The sequence below is a fragment of the Bos indicus genome, chromosome 5, assembly GCF_029378745.1.
Source record: "Bos indicus isolate NIAB-ARS_2022 breed Sahiwal x Tharparkar chromosome 5, NIAB-ARS_B.indTharparkar_mat_pri_1.0, whole genome shotgun sequence".
NCBI lineage: Eukaryota > Metazoa > Chordata > Mammalia > Artiodactyla > Bovidae > Bos > Bos indicus.
In genome coordinates, this window is record NC_091764.1 from 43,163,499 (window position 1) to 43,181,795 (window position 18,297).

The 18,297-nt window shown below is 39.5% G+C and overlaps 1 protein-coding gene and 1 non-coding gene across 3 annotated transcripts in view; both read right to left on the reverse strand.

The window, feature by feature from the left end:
- Window positions 1-1,934: 1,934 nt before the first annotated feature.
- Window positions 1,935-18,297, reverse strand: part of KCNMB4 (potassium calcium-activated channel subfamily M regulatory beta subunit 4) — an 82,147-nt gene continuing 65,784 nt past the window's right edge. For both annotated transcript variants that reach the window (XM_070789286.1, XM_019960807.2), the window contains one exon: window positions 1,935-5,361. In XM_070789286.1, coding sequence (XP_070645387.1) covers window positions 5,329-5,361 — 33 coding nt within the window. In that variant the 3' untranslated portion in view covers window positions 1,935-5,328. The remainder of the gene's footprint in view (window positions 5,362-18,297) is intronic.
- Window positions 11,122-11,193, reverse strand: TRNAC-GCA (transfer RNA cysteine (anticodon GCA)). Its single transcript has one exon. It is a non-coding gene; the product is annotated as a tRNA-Cys (tRNA).

An 18,297-nucleotide genomic window follows, 5' to 3' on the forward strand; every position in this document is an offset into this window, starting at 1 on the left:
TAAATTTTCTGGACAAATTATCTGAGCCAGGAAATGGTTCCTTATCCATATGGTTTGGTAATATTTTGTCGCATTGAAAGTGTTAGTTGCTCAGTTGTGTTGGATTCTTTGCGACCCCATTTACTGTAACCCAGCAGGCTCCTCTGTCCATGGGATTCTCCAGGTAAGAATACTGGAGTGTGTTGCCATTTCCTTCTCCAGGGGATCTTCCCGACCCAGGGATCGAACCCAGGTCTCCTGCATTGCAGGCAGATTCTTTACCATCTGAGCCACCAGCATTATTTGTCATCATTGCATTGTCTACCCATCACTATGCTTAATAAAGAATGCATTGAAACTATTGCAAATACATTCAGAGCTCAAAACAGGAAAGGGCAGGAGAGAATAGATGTGGGAATCACCAGCTGAGATCATCAGATGAGACCACTCAGAAAAAGGCAATGTATGTCTGCGTCTCTATTCCTGTCTTGGAACTAGGTTTAACTGTACAATTTTCCTAGATTCCACATACACGCGTTAATATACGATACTTGTTTTTTCTCTTTCTGACTTACTTCGCTCTGTATGACAGACTCTAGGAGAGAACAGATGTGTAGACACAGTGAGGGAAGGAGAGGGTGAAATGAATTGGGAGATTAGGCTTGACATATATAGACTATCATGTGAAAAATAGGTAGTGGGAAGCTGCTATGTAGCACAGGGAGCTCAGCTCAATGCTCTGTGATGACCTAGAGGGGTGGGATGGAAAGGAGGCTCCAGAGGGAAGGGGTATATGTATACTATAGCTGATTCACTTTGTTGTACAGCAGAAACTAACACAACAATGTAAAGCAACTATACTCCATAAAAAAAGAGAGAAAGGCAACGTAAATTATATCCCTGTCATAACAAAATTTGTGGCTATGTACTGTTGCCAGGCAGCAAGGAAATAGATATTACAGGATGGAAAATTAGAGACCCTTGTTGTGCTTTGTCTAACCACTAGATAAAACTGGTGCTTGTGATGACTTAAAAGGCAAACCTATAGCTTTGTGGCAAGTAGTTAGGAAAAAGCAGAGTGGAACTTCCCTGGGGTCCAGAGGTTGAGAATCCACCTTGCAATGCAGGGGCCAAGGGTTCGATCCCTGGTCAGGGAAGATCCCACATGCCGCAGGGCAAGTAAGCCTGGGCACCATAACTACTGAGCCTATGCTCTGGAGCCCTCAAGCCACAACTACTAAAGCCCTCGCATTACCACTGGGGTAGCCCCTGCTCTCCGCAACTAGAGAAACCCTGCATGCAGCAACAAAGATCCAGTACAGCCAAAAATAAATCAATCGATAAATATTTAAAACAACAACAGTTAATTAAAAAAAAAAAAAAGCAGAGTGATGATGTGCATTGGCTGCTTTATTGCTGTTTTTTGGCAAGGAACTATGAAAAATAGTGAAACAAGAAAAATGATTTACAAGTAGGTAATTCAGCCTTGTTTTAGGAACTAAGACTATATCCTGCAGCCCAACCATTTCTATGCACCAAAAAGCAAATTATTATGCAGTCTCTCTAAAAGTCTCCACTGAGCATCCCAATATTACTGGCCAGACAAGGGAAGTCAGCTGAGCAGAAAAGACCAGCTAAAGGGTGCTGCATTCTCACTTAAACCCGGTTTTCCAGAAGGCTTCAAAGTGGCTGCCACTCAGTTGAGGGATGGAGACATGGGCCAAGCACAGAGACTGGTAAATAAGATGCTGCTGCCTTAAGAAGTATAACAAGAGGTAGCTCTTTGGCTATGAATATTTTTGTGTGAACTAACACAGCTAAAAGCAAAAAAACCAAAACCATGCTTTGATGAAATTTCATCACCAATGTTGTAAACACCCCTTCAGAGGCCACATGAAAACCCATTACCCAAAATTTGGTTTGGATGTTGAGACTAATAACCATAGACACATCAAGAGGGTATGAAAAGGTTTATTATTCACATAATGAATGAGACTTTCTAGGAGAGTGGAGCAGTTCCCAAGCAGATCCAAAAATGACTTGACTGGGTTGGCTTTATTATTCTTAGGGTGTGGGGCAGGGAGAGGGTTCCTGCGAGCAGGCCAGGGCTTGTATGATTTGAACTTCCCACCCAGTCCAAAGGAGGGGGTACCCAGGCTCACTAATCAGCTTTCCCAGATATGGAGCAGAAGGGGAAAGGAAAAGGGGAGCAGAAAGGGAAAGCTGTTAGCATCCCAACATCAAAAATAGAGTCAGACTCCTTACTGCAGTCAATTAAACATCAACCCTATAAACTTGAAAAATCTACATCTGTTCAGTCTCTAAAGAAATCTAGGTCTACTCTACAAATCTGCACCAGCAGGTGGGGGCCTGCAATAGCTGTGATGACTCCCAAAAGCTTCAGATGTGGCTATGGAGTCTGATGAGCAAGAATCTCCTAGAAGTCAAAGTGGAGGCCAGAGAGGACAGTGGACAAGGGAGTTTCTCCCAGAGAGAAGATTCAAGGTCTAACCAAGGACTGTACATCCTGCCAGGGCAACAGATCTTTGTCATCCCTGCCCAGATTTCCACTGTAGCATGGGCCACTGACAGCCGCGCATCATTCCTGTCTTTAATTCTAGTATCATTCTCCCCTTTTCCTTTTTACCTGGAGCTTTAATAGGACATATGTCCATCTATCTGGAGACAACGTGTCCCAGTCTTCCTTGAAGCTAGGTATATTTATGTAATCGGTATTCACGGATGGACTATGAGCAGAGTGATGGCTGGAACTTCCTTAAAAGGAAGCTTTGGGTTAGCCGAAAAAGCTTGTACAGATTTCTCCAAAAGGTTAACACCTTATGAAAAAACCAGAATGAACTTTTGGTCAACCCAATAGCTAGCTCCCAAATTGTTCTCTTTTCCTGGTCTGCAGAATGGGTATCTTTGAGCCAGCTTTGACCATTAGATGAATAACACCTTTAGTAATGAGAGGACAAAGTAGACAAACTTGGGTTCCTTGATTACCTTAAGAAACAGACCTGCCCTCCCTGACCTGGATGACTTCTTAATTGCCTCTGGATTGCCATATGAGAAAGAAAGAAACTTCTGTCTTACATGAGTCATCATATTTGGGGATTTCTGTTCCAGCAGCTTATACCATTTACTAATTTATATTTACAAAAAAGAGAGTTGAAGTATTTAGAAGTTAAGCTTCTTTGTCTTCTGTGATCTTAAAAATGTTGTTCCACTGAATTTCATCTTTAATGATAAGTATAAATAAAGTACCTCAAATTTAACTGGCTATAAGCAAGGAAGACTTTAAAACTATATGTGAACTCAGTAATTCAGCATGCTTCTCCTTTTTTCCAAAAATCAACCTACAGAATATAACCAGGTATACTCTTTGAGCCTAAATAGAAGCATTTATTTAATATAAATGGATGAGTAAAAAACTGGTAAATAAAAACTCACATCAATATATATCAACTTCCCTTACCAACACGTATGTTCACGCACTGTTTTTATCAATTCCCTGTAATCAATGAATTACAGATTATTGGATTTAGATAAAATGGATAAAGAGACTTCACCTACACAATACATCTCCCACAACGTAATGCAAGGACGTTGACTTTCTCTGAGCCCCAGTTTCAGGTTAGTCTGTGCTTCAGAATGGTTCACTTTGTTGCTGAGACAACAGGGATGCTGCAACAGAAAACTGGGATTGAAGTCAAGGCACTGTAGCTGCCTCAAAGGATGTCATAAATAGTGTGTTCAAGGCCTTTTTCACAGTGAACTCTGCAACACTTGAATTGGAAGAAAAATATCTTATTCATCCAACACCCTAGTCTTCCACAGATGACAACGGCTCTTTCAGTTAGTTGAGTTTTAAATTTAAGAAAACATTGCTATGTGGACCCAAAGTTAGGAAATCATCAAGCCACTAGTATTATCTTTCTTAGAATGCTGAGCAAAATAATTGAGGGAAGCTTGTCCTTACATTCCAATTTGGCTTTATTCTAACAGAAACGCATCTGAAGAATATAAGAAGAAAGCAAAGAGAGTGTATGTTGTCAGTTTTTCCTCAACCCCAAATTTGTACATCTCTTGTAAGCAAAGGTTTGATTCTACACAGTAAATAACTAGAGGAGCTTAGATAGTCACTTAGATGTGATTGATATTTGGAATCTGAGTTTATGAACAGATGCAAAGAAGTATCGTCTCCTCCATGAACTTTTGATAAAGGCACAGAGAGCTCAGCAGCAGAGTGATGTGAGCTGGCTTGCATCTCCAGGCTTGTCTAGGCAAACATTAACAACTGCAGCAATATTCTCATTTGAAAACTGAAAACATCAAGGCAAGGACAAAGAAAATAAAGTTAACTGATTTTGATCATTTTTTTCCTGACCTAAAAGAAAAATGAAAACAGCATTTAACTAAGCTGAAATGTGTCCTTCACATCATGTACATTCTACTGCAGAGAGACAAAAATCCATCAAAAATAACCTGAACAGATGAATAACGAGGCACAGTGCTCTTAGAGCTAGGACAGGCCTTGTTCAGAATCACCTCCCTAACTTAAGAACTAATCTGGTGAGGAACAATGGAGTGTAGGGAGAATGTTTTCCTCTTTGAGGGTTCCTTGTTGGAGAGTCACAGAAGTGACTGGAGACTAATAATGCAGTTTTTCCTTTTCAAATAGGAGTCTAAAGGTACTCTTTCATACTAGAGACTGGGGGTTACATTGTGAGGTCAAGATTTGTGCAGGAATCCCTGTGTCCAAGTAAAAGTTTCACCTAGCAAAATCAAATGAAACCCATAAGACCCTTTTTTAAAACCCTGGTGTTCAAAGCATAAAAAAGGAAATAGAAAAGAACACAGACCACTCTATTTTAATATTTTTAGGTAGCATAAATCATAATAGTTTGTATTCTACACTGTACAATTATATACTGTTACTTTCCCGAAGAAAATTAACTTCTATAGGATTTCTGAAACAGATACTCCATACAGCTCAGAGCTTGACCCTGCAGCTATTGCTACGACATGTGGAAAACAATCGACGAGGTCCAGGTCTTCCAGTTGTGCCTGCTTCTGCTGTCATTGAGGGGGAGCCTCTCGGAGACCTCTCACAGCCCCTTCCATCTCCTGGGCCGGGAAGCAGGCTCTGCAGGTAGATGTGTGCAGACGAGAGCAGCTGCTGGGCTTCACTTCCCACGAGCCGACTCCCCTTAAGAGAACTTGCGCTTCTTCATGGCTTCTGCCTTGACTGCTAGGCTCTTGGCACAGATGGTCAGGACCACAATGAGAACACCCACCACGAACGTCACCAGGGGCCAAAGGAAGCAATGCAGGAGGACTATCTCGTCATGCGTGCGATGCAGGAGCACGTCGTCTGGTCTGCAAGACAGTGGAGAAGAGGAAAGAAAGAGCAGTCAACTGCCGGGGCATGGCAGAACTCTTCACAAGTGGAGCTCAGCTTGCTTTCTAGCCCCAAGGGTATAACCATCCTCGAAAGTGAAGACTCCACGCTGGCTATAAATACTGTATTTTGTGCTTCAAATCCATTACAGAAAGGTCTGAGGTCCTGAATCAAGTAACTGGTGCATATTATTTATAATGTGATTTACATGTGAAATGTCAAAAGTTCAGCGATCTCTTTTTCTATTATTTTCCCCCATTCTAAGTTGCTTAACATATTCCATTTTCTCACTCATCCTTTAATGTCTGCTGACTCAGTCTAAAAATTACTTATGAGCTGGCGCTGTCAAACAAAACCAGACCCAAATGATGTTTTGCTTTTTACCCTTTCACACATTTTGCCCACCTCCCCAACACTCCACCTCTGGCAACCACCAATCTAACCTCTGAATCTATAAACTTGGTTCTTTGTTGTTTTTGTTGTTTATACGTGTTGATATATTTAGATATAATTCCACATGTAAGTAAAATCATATGACACATATACAGACATTTGTTTTTCTCTGACTTATTTCACTTAGCATAATACCCTCAAGGTCCATTCATGTTGTCTAAAAAGGCAAGATTTTGTGTTTTTTATGGATGAATAGTGTTCCACTATATAGTCTTTGTAACATATATATATATAAAATCACAGTTTCTCTAGCTACTCCAATTTTTGGACACAGGCTGCTGCCATGTCTTGGCTATTGTAAATAATGCTGTAATAAACATGCCAGATGCATACATCTTTTCAACTTAGTGTCTTCATTTTCATCAGATAAATACCCAGGAGTGAAACTGTTGGATCATATGATAGTTCTAACCTTAATTTTTTGAGGAAATATTTCCATACTATTTCCATAGTGACTTCATACTGTTTCCATAGTGGTTGCACTAATTTACACTCCCCTCAACAGTATACAAACAGTTTTGGTTCCAATCCCAAAAAAGGGCAATGCCAAAGAGTGTTCAAACTACTGCACAACTGCACTCGTCTCACACGCTAGCAAAGTAAAGTTCAAAATTCTCCAAGCAAGGCTTCAACAGTATGTGAACCTTTCCCTTCTCCACATCTTCACCAATACTTATTATTTTTGTCTCTTTGATTTATTCTGACAGGTATGAGGTGATATTTCACTGTGCTTTTGATTTGCATTTCCCTGATGATGAGTGATGTTGAGCATCTTTTCATGTACCTCCCAAATGATCTTAATTTACACAAAAAGTCAGCTAATAAAAAGGAACACATTTGAGTCAGTTATAATGAAGTGGATGAAACTGGATCCTATTATATAGAGTGAAGTAAGTCAGAAAGAGAAAGACAAATACTGTATGTGCTCAGTTACTTCAGTCATGTCTGACTCTTTGCAATTGATGGACTGAACCCTTTGTCCATGGGGTTTTCCAGACAAGAATACTGGAGTGGGCTGCTGTGCCCTCCTCCAGGGGAATACTGTATATTAACGTATATATTGGAGAAGGAAATGGCAACCCACTCCAGTGTTCTTGCCTGGAGAATCCCAGGGGCGGGGGAGCCTGGTGGGCTGCCGTCTATGGGGTTGCACAGAGTAGGACACGCCTGAAGTGACTTAGCAGCAACGTATATATATATGGAATTTAGAAAGACAGTTACGACGATCTTATATGCAGGGCAGCAAAAGAGACACAGATGTAAAGGACAGACTTTTGGATTCTGTGGGAGAAGGCGGGGGTGGGATGATTGGAGAGAATAGCACTGAAACATGTATATTACCATATGTAAAACAGATGACCAGTGCAAGTTCGATGCATGAAGCAGAACACCCAAAGCCAGTGCTCTGGGACAACCCAGAGGGATAGGGTAGGGAGGGAGGTGGGAGTGGGGTTCAGAATGGGGGGAACACAGGTGTGCCCATGGCTGATTCATACTGATGAATGGCAAAAACCATTACAATATTGTAAAGTAATTATCCTTCAATTAAAATAAATAAGTTAATTTTAAAAAAGAAACACTTGTGTAAGTGTACTAGAATCAAAGATTAGAAGCAATAATTATGCATCAACATTCATACTCTCTAACAAAAATTTCACATAGATTAATAAAAAGTCAACTAAAGTCACTATTTGAATTTAGTCATGAAGACCTATGGTGTAGTCTTTGGGTCAGCTTCACCATGAACAGACAGTGAATAGTTGGATTTAATGCATTTTCTCATTTGAAACCACTGACCACTTTCTTGATAAATTTTGCAAAGTCTTAGCAACATAGCTTAAAATGTGGGAGTTCTTTTTGCAATTCCAACATCAGTCTCATTCCCATGAAGTAACAATATCTTCCACAAACCATGATATATCATCTTTGGCCACTTAGAAAGAGATATTGGGAATTTTGCTTTCATACAAAAGGTTTACATTTTCAAGGCTTTGGATTGACCAAAAAGTTCGTTCATATTTTTCCATAAAATGGTACAGAAATGCCTGAGGGAACTTTTTGGCCAACCCAATATTTCCATTCATTTCATCCACAGAAAAGTTTGTTCCGTTATACTGGAATAGCAATGCTTCCACTAGAAAATAAAATAATGCAGTAAAATCAGTCCAACTGCCCTCAAGAACATCAGGAGCTTTAGAGTACAAAAGCAGTGCATTTAACAGAAGAAGGCATTCCTGAGGCGCTCTCACTAATCACTGCTCTCATAATTCAAGACCTATTTTCCCAGAAGACTGACAAAGAATGCTGGGTATGTCTCTTCTATCTACAATGCAGTCATCATGTAGCATTAATAACAATGGTTTGGCAGATTGGCTTTGAAATTACATAATTCTTGCCCTTTTTTGTGCATAGTGTTTCAAATTCTGTAAACAAAGTGAGATTTTTATTGATATTTGATTTCAATTAGAATTTGAACTAAGTGAATGCAGAGTCATTGTAACAATTAGGCAAAAATCATTCCAGCTTGCAGAAGTTACTCCTTTTTCTGAATTCCTATACCAAAACATTGTCTTCAAGACTTGTGCTACCATTCAGAGAAGTCTGCTCAGTATTACATAGCAGCATGGATAGGAGAGGAGTTTGGGAGAGAATGAATACATGTATATGTATGGCTGAATTCCCTTTGCTCTCCACCTGAAACTATCAAAACAGTGTTAATCTGCTATACTCCAATATAATATAAAAAGTTTTTTTTTTAGAAAAAGACTTCTGCTACCACTGAATTGTGATTTATATTAATGTATATATCCTTTGCTCCTGTAAGACCCTTGATTGTGTCATTGTCTGTTATTCTGCATATAGAAGGTGCTTAGTAACAGCTTCCCACTGATCAAGGGAAAACCATCCCAACTGCAGTCTTGCTATCCATGCAAAATTTCAATAAACTTCAAGCCTTCAATGTAAAAAATTAGAGACCTGGGTCCAAAAATAGGGTGCAACACAGTTTGAGTCATATTTTACAGTCTTTGAAATCCCACCTATAGCACTGCCATGGTTCTTTTTTCAGCTACGAGAGCTCACAGCTGTCAAACTCTCCATCTAAGTGTGTAAGGCAAGTGAAAGCTAAAGCTATCTTGGGGTGACCCTCCTTCCTTTCCTTCTTTTTGATTTATTTATGGCTGCACTGGGTCTTGATTGCTGCTTGTGGGCTTTCTCTAGTTGTGGCGAACTGGGGCTACTCTCTAGCTGCAGTGTGCGGGCTTCTCGTTGTGGCGGCTTCTCCTGTTGTCGAGCACAAGCTCTAGGCACACAGGCTTCAGTAACTGCAGCACATGGACTCAGCAGTTGTGGCACATGGGCTCCAGAGCACGCAGGCTTCAACAGTTGTGGTGCATGGGCTTAATTGCTCTGCAGCATGTGGAATCTTCCCAGACAAGGGATTGAACCCATCCACGTCCCCTGCACTGGCAGGCAGATTCTTAACCACTGGACCACCAGAGAAGTCCCTTCCCTTCCGTCATACCTTTATTCCTACCTACCTGCCTTCTTACTTTCCGTTCCCCTCTACTTCCCTCCCCTTCTTTCTTGGGTTGTTCCACTCCTGCAGATTTGTACAAAGATGATCTGGATTTTTCATCAAAAGGTGAGTATATAGTAATGTGAATGTACTTAACACCATGGACTATGTAATTATACATGGCTGAAATAGTTAAAAAAGGGGGAGGTTGGTGGAAGGGGACTTGGATTTTTAATGCTATTTAATCAATTTGCATATGATTTCCATAATTAATGTGTTTTGCAGCTAATTTTCTAGTAAAATAATTCAGTGAGTATCTTTTCTCTCCTTTTTCTAGACATTATTCTTGAGAATATTCTTGTGAATCCTTTACCACAATACAGGTGTCCCCTCCCCCTACCTGTAGCTTTGCTTTCCATAGTTTCAGTTACCTTGAATCAACTGAGATCTGAAAATATTAAATGGAAAGTCCCAGAAATAAACAATCCACAAGCTTTAAATTGTGTGCTGTGCTGAGTGTCATGGTAGAATCTCTACCATGAGTAGTCATCCTGCTCTGTCCGACCCATGATGTAAATCATTCCTTTGTCCAGAATATCCTATCTGATAGTCATTCAGTGGCTGTCACGGTTATCAGATCCACTGTCAGGATATTGCAGGGCTTGTGTTTGAGTCACTCTATTTTACTCAATATTAACCCCAAAGCATAAGAGTAGTGACACTGGCAATTCAGATATTCTCTTACTGTGTCTAATTTATAATTGTCATAGGTATTACATAGGGTTCAGTTTGAAGTACTCCCCCCCAGGAGTTTGGAACATATCTGTATAGGGTTCAGTTTGAAGTACTCCCTCACTAGGGGTTTGGAACATATCCCCCACCTGCAGGTAAGAGGCACCACTGTTCTGTACAACTGGGCCAGGAAAACAGGCACAGATGAAGGTGGTTGGAACCATTAAACCTATTTCTGAAACACGGTTTGAGAAACATTTACTAAAAAGAATGAATAAAAGGAGGAAAGAAAAAATAATTGGAAATTGCTGGGCCCAGATATTTGCTTTATTTAAAAACTGTTTAGCATTCCACACCTACTAAAGCCCTTGGGGGAAAATTTGATTTTAATATTTCAAATGACAAAACAACATCATTCACTTGAGTTAGCCATGTTGAATTTATAAATGCTTCAAATGCCTTCTTTGAGGTAGAAATATTATATAAAAATGTACCTGGTTTCTTTAAAAATAACTAGTGTCTGTTTCCATTTCACACGGTCCTAAAATGCTCCACGGTCTCCTTCAATGGGAGTGAAGGGTACAGAATATCCTACTTTAGCATAAGGATTATTTTGAAATGAAGGCAACTGAGAGGAATCATATTCAAGGAAAGCTCTCCACACTTTCCCTGTTTGCCTGAAAGCAGGATATAAATTTGTAAAGGTATCCCCCGCCTTTCTCTTCCTGGAAGGACAGAAGTTAATCACTGGAGACAACTCTAGACCCTAATAGCCCAGGGATGGCACCAACAGAATCTATAAAATGAACTTCATTAACTCAGCATTTTATCTTCTATTAGCTCCTCAAATATTTACCTCCCTACAATATGCTGCCCTAGAAACTCAAGGTCCTTCTCCTTCATCTTAAAGTGAAGTAGCTCAGTCGTGTCCGACTCTTTGTGGCCCCGTGGATTGTAGCCTACCAGGCTCCTCCCTCCATGGGATTCTCCAGGAAAGAATACTGGAGTGGGTTGCCGTTTCCTTCTCCAGGGGATCTTCCCAACCCAGGGATCGAACCTGGGTCTCCTGCATTGCAGGCAGACACTTTAACCTCTGAGCCACCAGGGAAGCCCAACTTCTCTAATCATTTATCACTTTCTTTTCTTTTTTTTTTAAAGATGCCAAAAGCCCAAGTTCTAACCACCTCTTTGAATCTCATCTCTCAGTGCTCCCTTGTATACACATGGTGCGCATGTTAATAGACTTCTCTGTTTAATCAGTACTTTTTCAGTCTAATTTACAGGGCCCCAGACAATGAACCTCTGGAGTAGGAAATGGCAACCCACTGCAGTATTCTTGCCTAGAAAATTCCATGGGCAGAGGAGCCTGGTGAGCTATAGTTTATGGTGTCTCAAAGAGTCAGTCTGAGCATGCACATATACACAAGAAATGAACCTAAGATGGATATAAGGAAAAACAGTTTTTCCTCCACTATAGGAAAAACTTATTTCTCTGCAGAGTAATGCTTAAGTCCACATTCAGTTTTAGGTTTTACTGAGATTATCTCTAAATTGTCTTCATGATATAAAGTCTGGCTCTTTCAAACTGGGCAGTTACTGCTTTAATGGAAGGGAATCCCCAACTCTGCCCCAGCTACCTGCAATTTTATGAGGCAGACTTCAGATGAGTTATCAAAAATTTTTCCCCAGGGGATTTGGACTTAGAATTCAGCTTTCTGTAATTCCATAATAGTGAGACTAAAGGGAAACATTGGGGAAAAAAAAAAAAGAATCATTCTTTTCAGCATTTGCAAACTAGATAAATGGCTTGATGAGATCTGAATATTATGTATTAAAATCAGCATGGTGATGAGGATATAGGCAATAAGCAAAAAACAAAAATAAACAAAAAAGGATGACTACTTTGTATCTGAAGACTTCAAAGAAGGAAGCAAGAGATTTCTTTGGGGTTGTATAGAAATGCTAATGGAAAGCACTTCTATGCCCCGAGGAGGGTGCAGACAAATATCATAAAATGAGAGTGAGTGCTGTCTGTGCATTCCCTTAAAAATACTTTCCTAAGGGTTGGACTTACCCTGAATAGAGCTTTGAAAGTATACTGTGAAAACAGTAGCTAGCATTTATTATGTGCTTACTACCCTCCAGGTATCTGGTAGAATATTTAATCTGACTTCATCCTTAAAATAGCCCTGTGCTGGAAGAATTTTTAATTGGAACTTCAGAATCAAAGAAACTGAGGCAAGGAAAAATTGGTTTTCCCAGACTTCCCTGGTGGCCCAATGGCTAAGACTCCACACTCCCAATACAGGGGGCTTGGATTCGGTCCCTGTTCAGGAAACTAGACCCTACATGCCGCAACTAAGACCTCGTACAGCCAAATAAATAAATGTTAAAATAAAAATAAAGAAAGAAAGGTTAGTTTTCCCAAGTTTACACAACTTAAAATGACACAACGATTGAAACTCTATCTATTTGAAACTCTTTTAAACCTGTACTATTTACTCCTTGGCCAGCTTTTCTCAAATTGCAATCACCTTGCTTTTTGTTGAAATATAGCTTCCTGGGTTTCAATCCCTGGTTTACTAGATCAGAATTGGAGGTTGTGTTACCCAGAAATATGCATTTTTAAGAAGCTCTATGTGATTCTAATACCTAATAAAGTTTAATAATCACAGTGAAAAATTCTATTAGTTAAAAAAAATGAGGGTGAAACATGAGGTTGTTTAGCTGGCTATTTCTGAAACTGATCCTTCAATCCATTTTCATGACTGCCACATACTTTTGCACATGTGCACTGCACAAAATGTGCCCTGGGGGACTTCCCTGGTTGTCCAGAGGTTAAGACTTTGCCTTCCAACACAGGGGTTGCAGGTTCAATTCCTGGTCAGGGAGCTAAGATCCTAGATGCCTTGCCACTGAAAAACCAAAACACAAAACAGAAGCAATACTGTAACAAATTCAATAAAGACTTTAAAAGTGGTCACATCAAAAAAAAATGTTTTTTTAATAAAATAAAGTTGTCCTGAGATAAGACAGGAGGGGAGCAAGAGGGCTGGCAATAGGAGGAGAGATGGGGTGGAAATCTAGATCTGAATGCTAGATTTGCCTAGGGTTGGGGGGGCAGTCCTTTGTTCTAATTGGTAAAAAAGCACCCTATAGCCTAGCAACTGACCTAGTGATACCAGACAGGAAGACAAAGATTTGGTGTGTATCATCCTCAATATAAAAAACTGATTCCCTTTGACTTTTCCTCACCAAAGGAGATTTCCACCCCACAATGCTTGTTCTGTTGGCTAACAGGGAGAAAAAATGTTGACAATCTCTTTTGTTAATGGACTGGAAAATTTCTTAAACTCATCTTAACCAGTTCACATAAAAATCCAAACTGCATTATAATTTACTAACATCATATGATGGTAACAGTCCCCACTGAAAGACAAGACGATCTCCTTCAAAGTGCTTTCTCCATGAAGATCTTATAGGAAACAGAGATCTTTCTAGATTTATGATCACACATACTTCTTATCTGAGCACAGAAATTTCCTTTTCATATGGGCCGCTAGAACGTTAAAATTTTCCCATCTCCACCAAGACTATGTTGACTTTTTTGGTGCCAATCAGACCTTTCATGCTTTGTCTTATTTTCTTCACACCTTTCTAATTTATCTTGCAAAATTCTGTGAGTCTTTAGAGCACTCATTAAACCTTTCTTAGAACAGGCATGTATCAATTATGTACAGTTACACATCAGGTATACAATAAACAGTGGAAATTATTTTAGTTGCCAAGCTTTACCCATATTTTTATGAAAAAGAATATGCTACCTTACTACTGGAAATTGCACTTAAGTATTTTGATGAAATCTCATTTCAAAGTCTACAAATGCCTCATCATTATCACTATCACAGAATAATTCTGCAGGCATAATGTCAGTTCATATATGCCAGGCCTCTGGTAGAGTGGCATAGCCAAATGACATAAAAAAGGTCATGATTTCATCTTTTGAACCTTTTGAAGAGATTCTGTCTATTCCTGCTCTAAATCTTGTTTATTATTGGTAACATGACCTACTTTAAAAAAAAAAAATCTGAAACAGATAAAAATAAAAACAAAAAAACTTAAATACAACAAAATCTTTAAACTGACAGTAAAGGACAAGTACAATGTAATTAGGATGGAGATAAAACAGAAATTCCAGGCTAAGAAAAGCTCCTGCCTTAAAGCATAAGTGGAACTTACCTCTCAAGCATCCCAGTGCCCAAGGAAAAAAGAACAGAGATGAGTTACACATTGTCATTATAAAAAAAAAGGAAGTGTGTCAGTTCGCCAGACTGAACTTTTTGCTAGGGCTAACCTCCATGAATTAGGTTGTGTGCATTTTTACACAAAGCAATCTGTACAACACATTTAAAGGCCCTTAACAGCAGGTTTACAAAGCTGGTTAATGAAACCATGTTAGGGGTTTTCAAATACTGATTTCAAGGTCTCCGTTCTCCTGAGGTTTTAAATAAGTTTCCAGGCGAGGTTGATGATTACTCACATTTGGTAATACCTGACCTAAACATTATTTTACTCCCAGTTTTACTGTAGTATAATATACATACAACAAACCACACACACTTAAAGTACACAATCTGACAAGTTTCACAGTACACACCTGTGAAACCATCGCCAAAATCAAGCTGGTAAATGTATCCCTTGCTGCCAAAGTTTCTTTGTACCGTCTGATAAGCCCTCCCTGTCACTCATACCCACACCTCCTACCAACAATGCTTTTTAAATATCAAATGTATCAGTCTGGTTTTCCAAGTAGTTCAACAAGAGCAAATCATTCAAGACTGAAATCACTGAAAAGCAGTCTTGGTTATGGGTTGAAAGGAGAGTCTTCTGTCAGGTTAGATTCCCGACTTTGAAGTGACAACATATTTTATATCAAATACTGAAGAACCTGACATGTATTCATTCCCAGAGAAGTTTGTCTGCATGGAGTTGGGCTTCAGTGTTTGAAAGTTTTCTATAAAAGTCTCTAATGTATAGACAAATATTCAGTTGATATAACTCCCTGGCAGTTCAGCGGTTAAGACTTGGCCGGGCCCTGGGTTTGATTCCTGGTTGGGGAATAAGATCCCACAAGCTGCGCAGCATGACCAAAAATAAATAAATGAATAAAATAAAAACAATCCAAATATTCAGTTGAATTGCCACAGGTGCGAGGTGGCTATGGCACACAAGATTTTCAGGTAGGAACTCTTATTTAATCATTGATACCTAATCTGGAAAACTTTGATGTGGGTATTCTTAAATGTTTCAGTTTGATGCCAGTATTCTTGAATGTTTCTGTTTTCAGCAACATTGAAACTCAAATGTTTCAAGTTTCAGAGCACATGGCTCTATACCCCTGCTTTCTAGAAGACCAAATTAAAATGCACCCCATGAAGACACTGACTTGATCCACTGATTAGTGATTTTTTAAAAAATTGTTTGCTACCTATAGATGTTGAAGATTAGCCAATAAAAACACTGAATTTGGTTTTGGCATAATTGAGCTGTCCTTACTAAGAGTAATTAACCAATGTGTTTATTTAGTTACTGTCTGAAGCAATCATAAGAACTTGGCAAGAGAGGACAGAAGCATGTTAATTGTCCTCTCTTATACAGGATTGTATTATCTTCTTATACAATCACAGGAAGGCACCTGAACAGCTGATCCAGAAGCTCTATCAACTTATTGCTATAAATTACAGTAGGAAACGGGGACCAGAATACAGACCCTTTCTAGTATTCTTTAGGGTGATTTGCTGTATGGTGAGCCCATTATTGTCCACTTGTGTTCAGCTATGATATTGTGATATGGGCTTTTTTTTTTTTTTTTTTTTTTTGGTTGCTCTGTATCTTCCTTCCAGAATGTGGGCTTTCTCTAGCCGCAGGGAGTAGGGAACACTCTCTAGTTCTGGTGCCCAGGTTTCTCATTGTGATGGCTTCTCCTGCTGCGGAGCACGGGCTTCAGTACTTACAGTGCCCGGGCTCTAGACCACGGGCTCAATAGTTGAGGTGCACAGACTTCGTTGCTTCATGGCACGTGGAAACTTTCCAACCCAGGGATCAAACCCATGTACTGGCAGGTGGATTCTCATCCACTGTACTACCAGGGAAGTCCTGTGATAGGGGCTTTTAAAAGCTTAAGAGGTATTCTATTGACATAACGGCTTTATTCCAGAGGTGGCATCTATTAGGGTGAAAGGTCGATTATAGGTCTATAAATGTTATAAACATCCTTATATTTTCTTAGCTGTTTTCTCCAATTAGATGAACTTAGAGGAGTAAATGTTTTACTTATTTTTAATTGGAGGATAATTGCTTTACAATGTTGTGTTAGTTTCTGCCACACAGCAACATGAATCAGCCACAGGTATACATATGTCCCCTCCCTCTTGATCCTCCCTCCCACCCCATCCCACCCTTCTAGGTTGTCTGGAGTAGTAATGTTTTGTTTTTTTAATATTTATTTATTTGACTGCATGGGGTCTTAGATGTGGCACGAGGGATCATCGGTCTTCACTGCAGCATATGGGATTTTTAGTTGCAGCATGTGGGATCTAGTTCCCTGACCAGGAATCGAACCTGGGCTCCCTTCATTGGGAGCTCAGAGTCTTAGTCACTGGACCACCAGGGAAGTCCAATAGTAATGTTTAACTGTATAAGAGTTGTTCCTCAGCTTGCCTATTCTTCATGGAGGAAATTACATCAAGACCCAAACCTGCATTTTTCAGAAAGAAAAATCTGCACTGAGCCTTGGCAGGATATACAGCAAACTGGCAGGTGCAATATTTTGGAGCAATAAAGGGTTACATTAATTATAAATAGGAAAGATTACACTTTAAGTCCACCTTGATGGAGAGTTCTAAGCAATGCTGCAAATACAGCACCATCTTTCAGCATATGAACTTGAGTTAGAAAAACCTGGGCTTAAATATAGGCTTTACAACTTGCTAACTACATGTTCTGAAGAAAAATACTTAATACTTTTGAGTCTTAATTTTTTCACCTGTAAAATGGGTATAATAATATCTATTGTAAAGTGTCCTCCTGAAGAGTAAGTGAGATAATGCACTCGAGGTATATAGGCAGATAGCTGCCTAATAGTGAACATTCAACATTCCATAAGAGGTGGTATCATTAACGACTGTCATTACAAATTTGGGGCAGACAACTCAGAAAATGATTTTAAAATGTTGGCAGTAACATATCTTCCACAAATATCTTCTTCAGTCTAAGACTCCCAGGCTGAAGTCATAGCAAACTCTTTTAATCAAATTAGAACTCCTTTTGGTATAGATAACCTCATTTCCCTCAGGCTTCTTTGCCCCTTGTAGTCATCACTCCAGTCCTATACAGACAGGCTTAAAGGTAGCAGTGTGAAGAAAGAGGATAGAGGAAGACTTCCTTGGAGGTCCAGAGCTTAAGACTCCGTGATTCCACTGCAGCGGGCAAGGTTTCAATCTCTGGCGGGGGAACTAAAATCCTGCATGCCATACAGTGAGGTCAAAATAAATTTTAAAAAAAGAAAGAAAAGAAAGAGAATTCGTTTAACAAGCTAATGATTTCAATTGCCCCCGAAAAGCTCAGAGCTTAGGGGTACTAATATCCACATAGTCAAAAATCCCTATATAATTTTACCGTTAGCCATTCTATCCCAAGTTGCTCATCCATGGATTCAGCCAACTGCAGATAATATGGTACCACAGTATTTATTGAAATAAAATCCACGTATAAGTGGACCTGTGCAGTTCAGACCTGTGTTGTTCAGGGTCAACTATACTTTCCATTCTGGTATACGTATCTTGAATAGAGATATGCAAGGGGAAAAGGTCAGTAACACTAGTTGCTTGATTAGGAACACAAACAGAAGTTATCCCCTAAATTTATCCCAAGCCATCATTTAGCAACATTAAATTATTATAGTGGTTGGGCTTATTTAGCAAACATTTTCCTACTCATTAACGATGATTGTCCCTACAGATGCAGCCCAGACAAGTAACTGTCTCAATACAGTTCTTCTAAAGCAGAAGCCTAGGAAAACCATGGCAATCTTGTGCTCCCAGAGTAAAAAGCTTCTTTTAAGTTTTTATTCACACTAGGTAGTAATTATTTTTTGTACATCTGTCTGTTTTCCCAGCCTGAGTTTAAAAACCCTGAAGTCATTAGGGGTAAT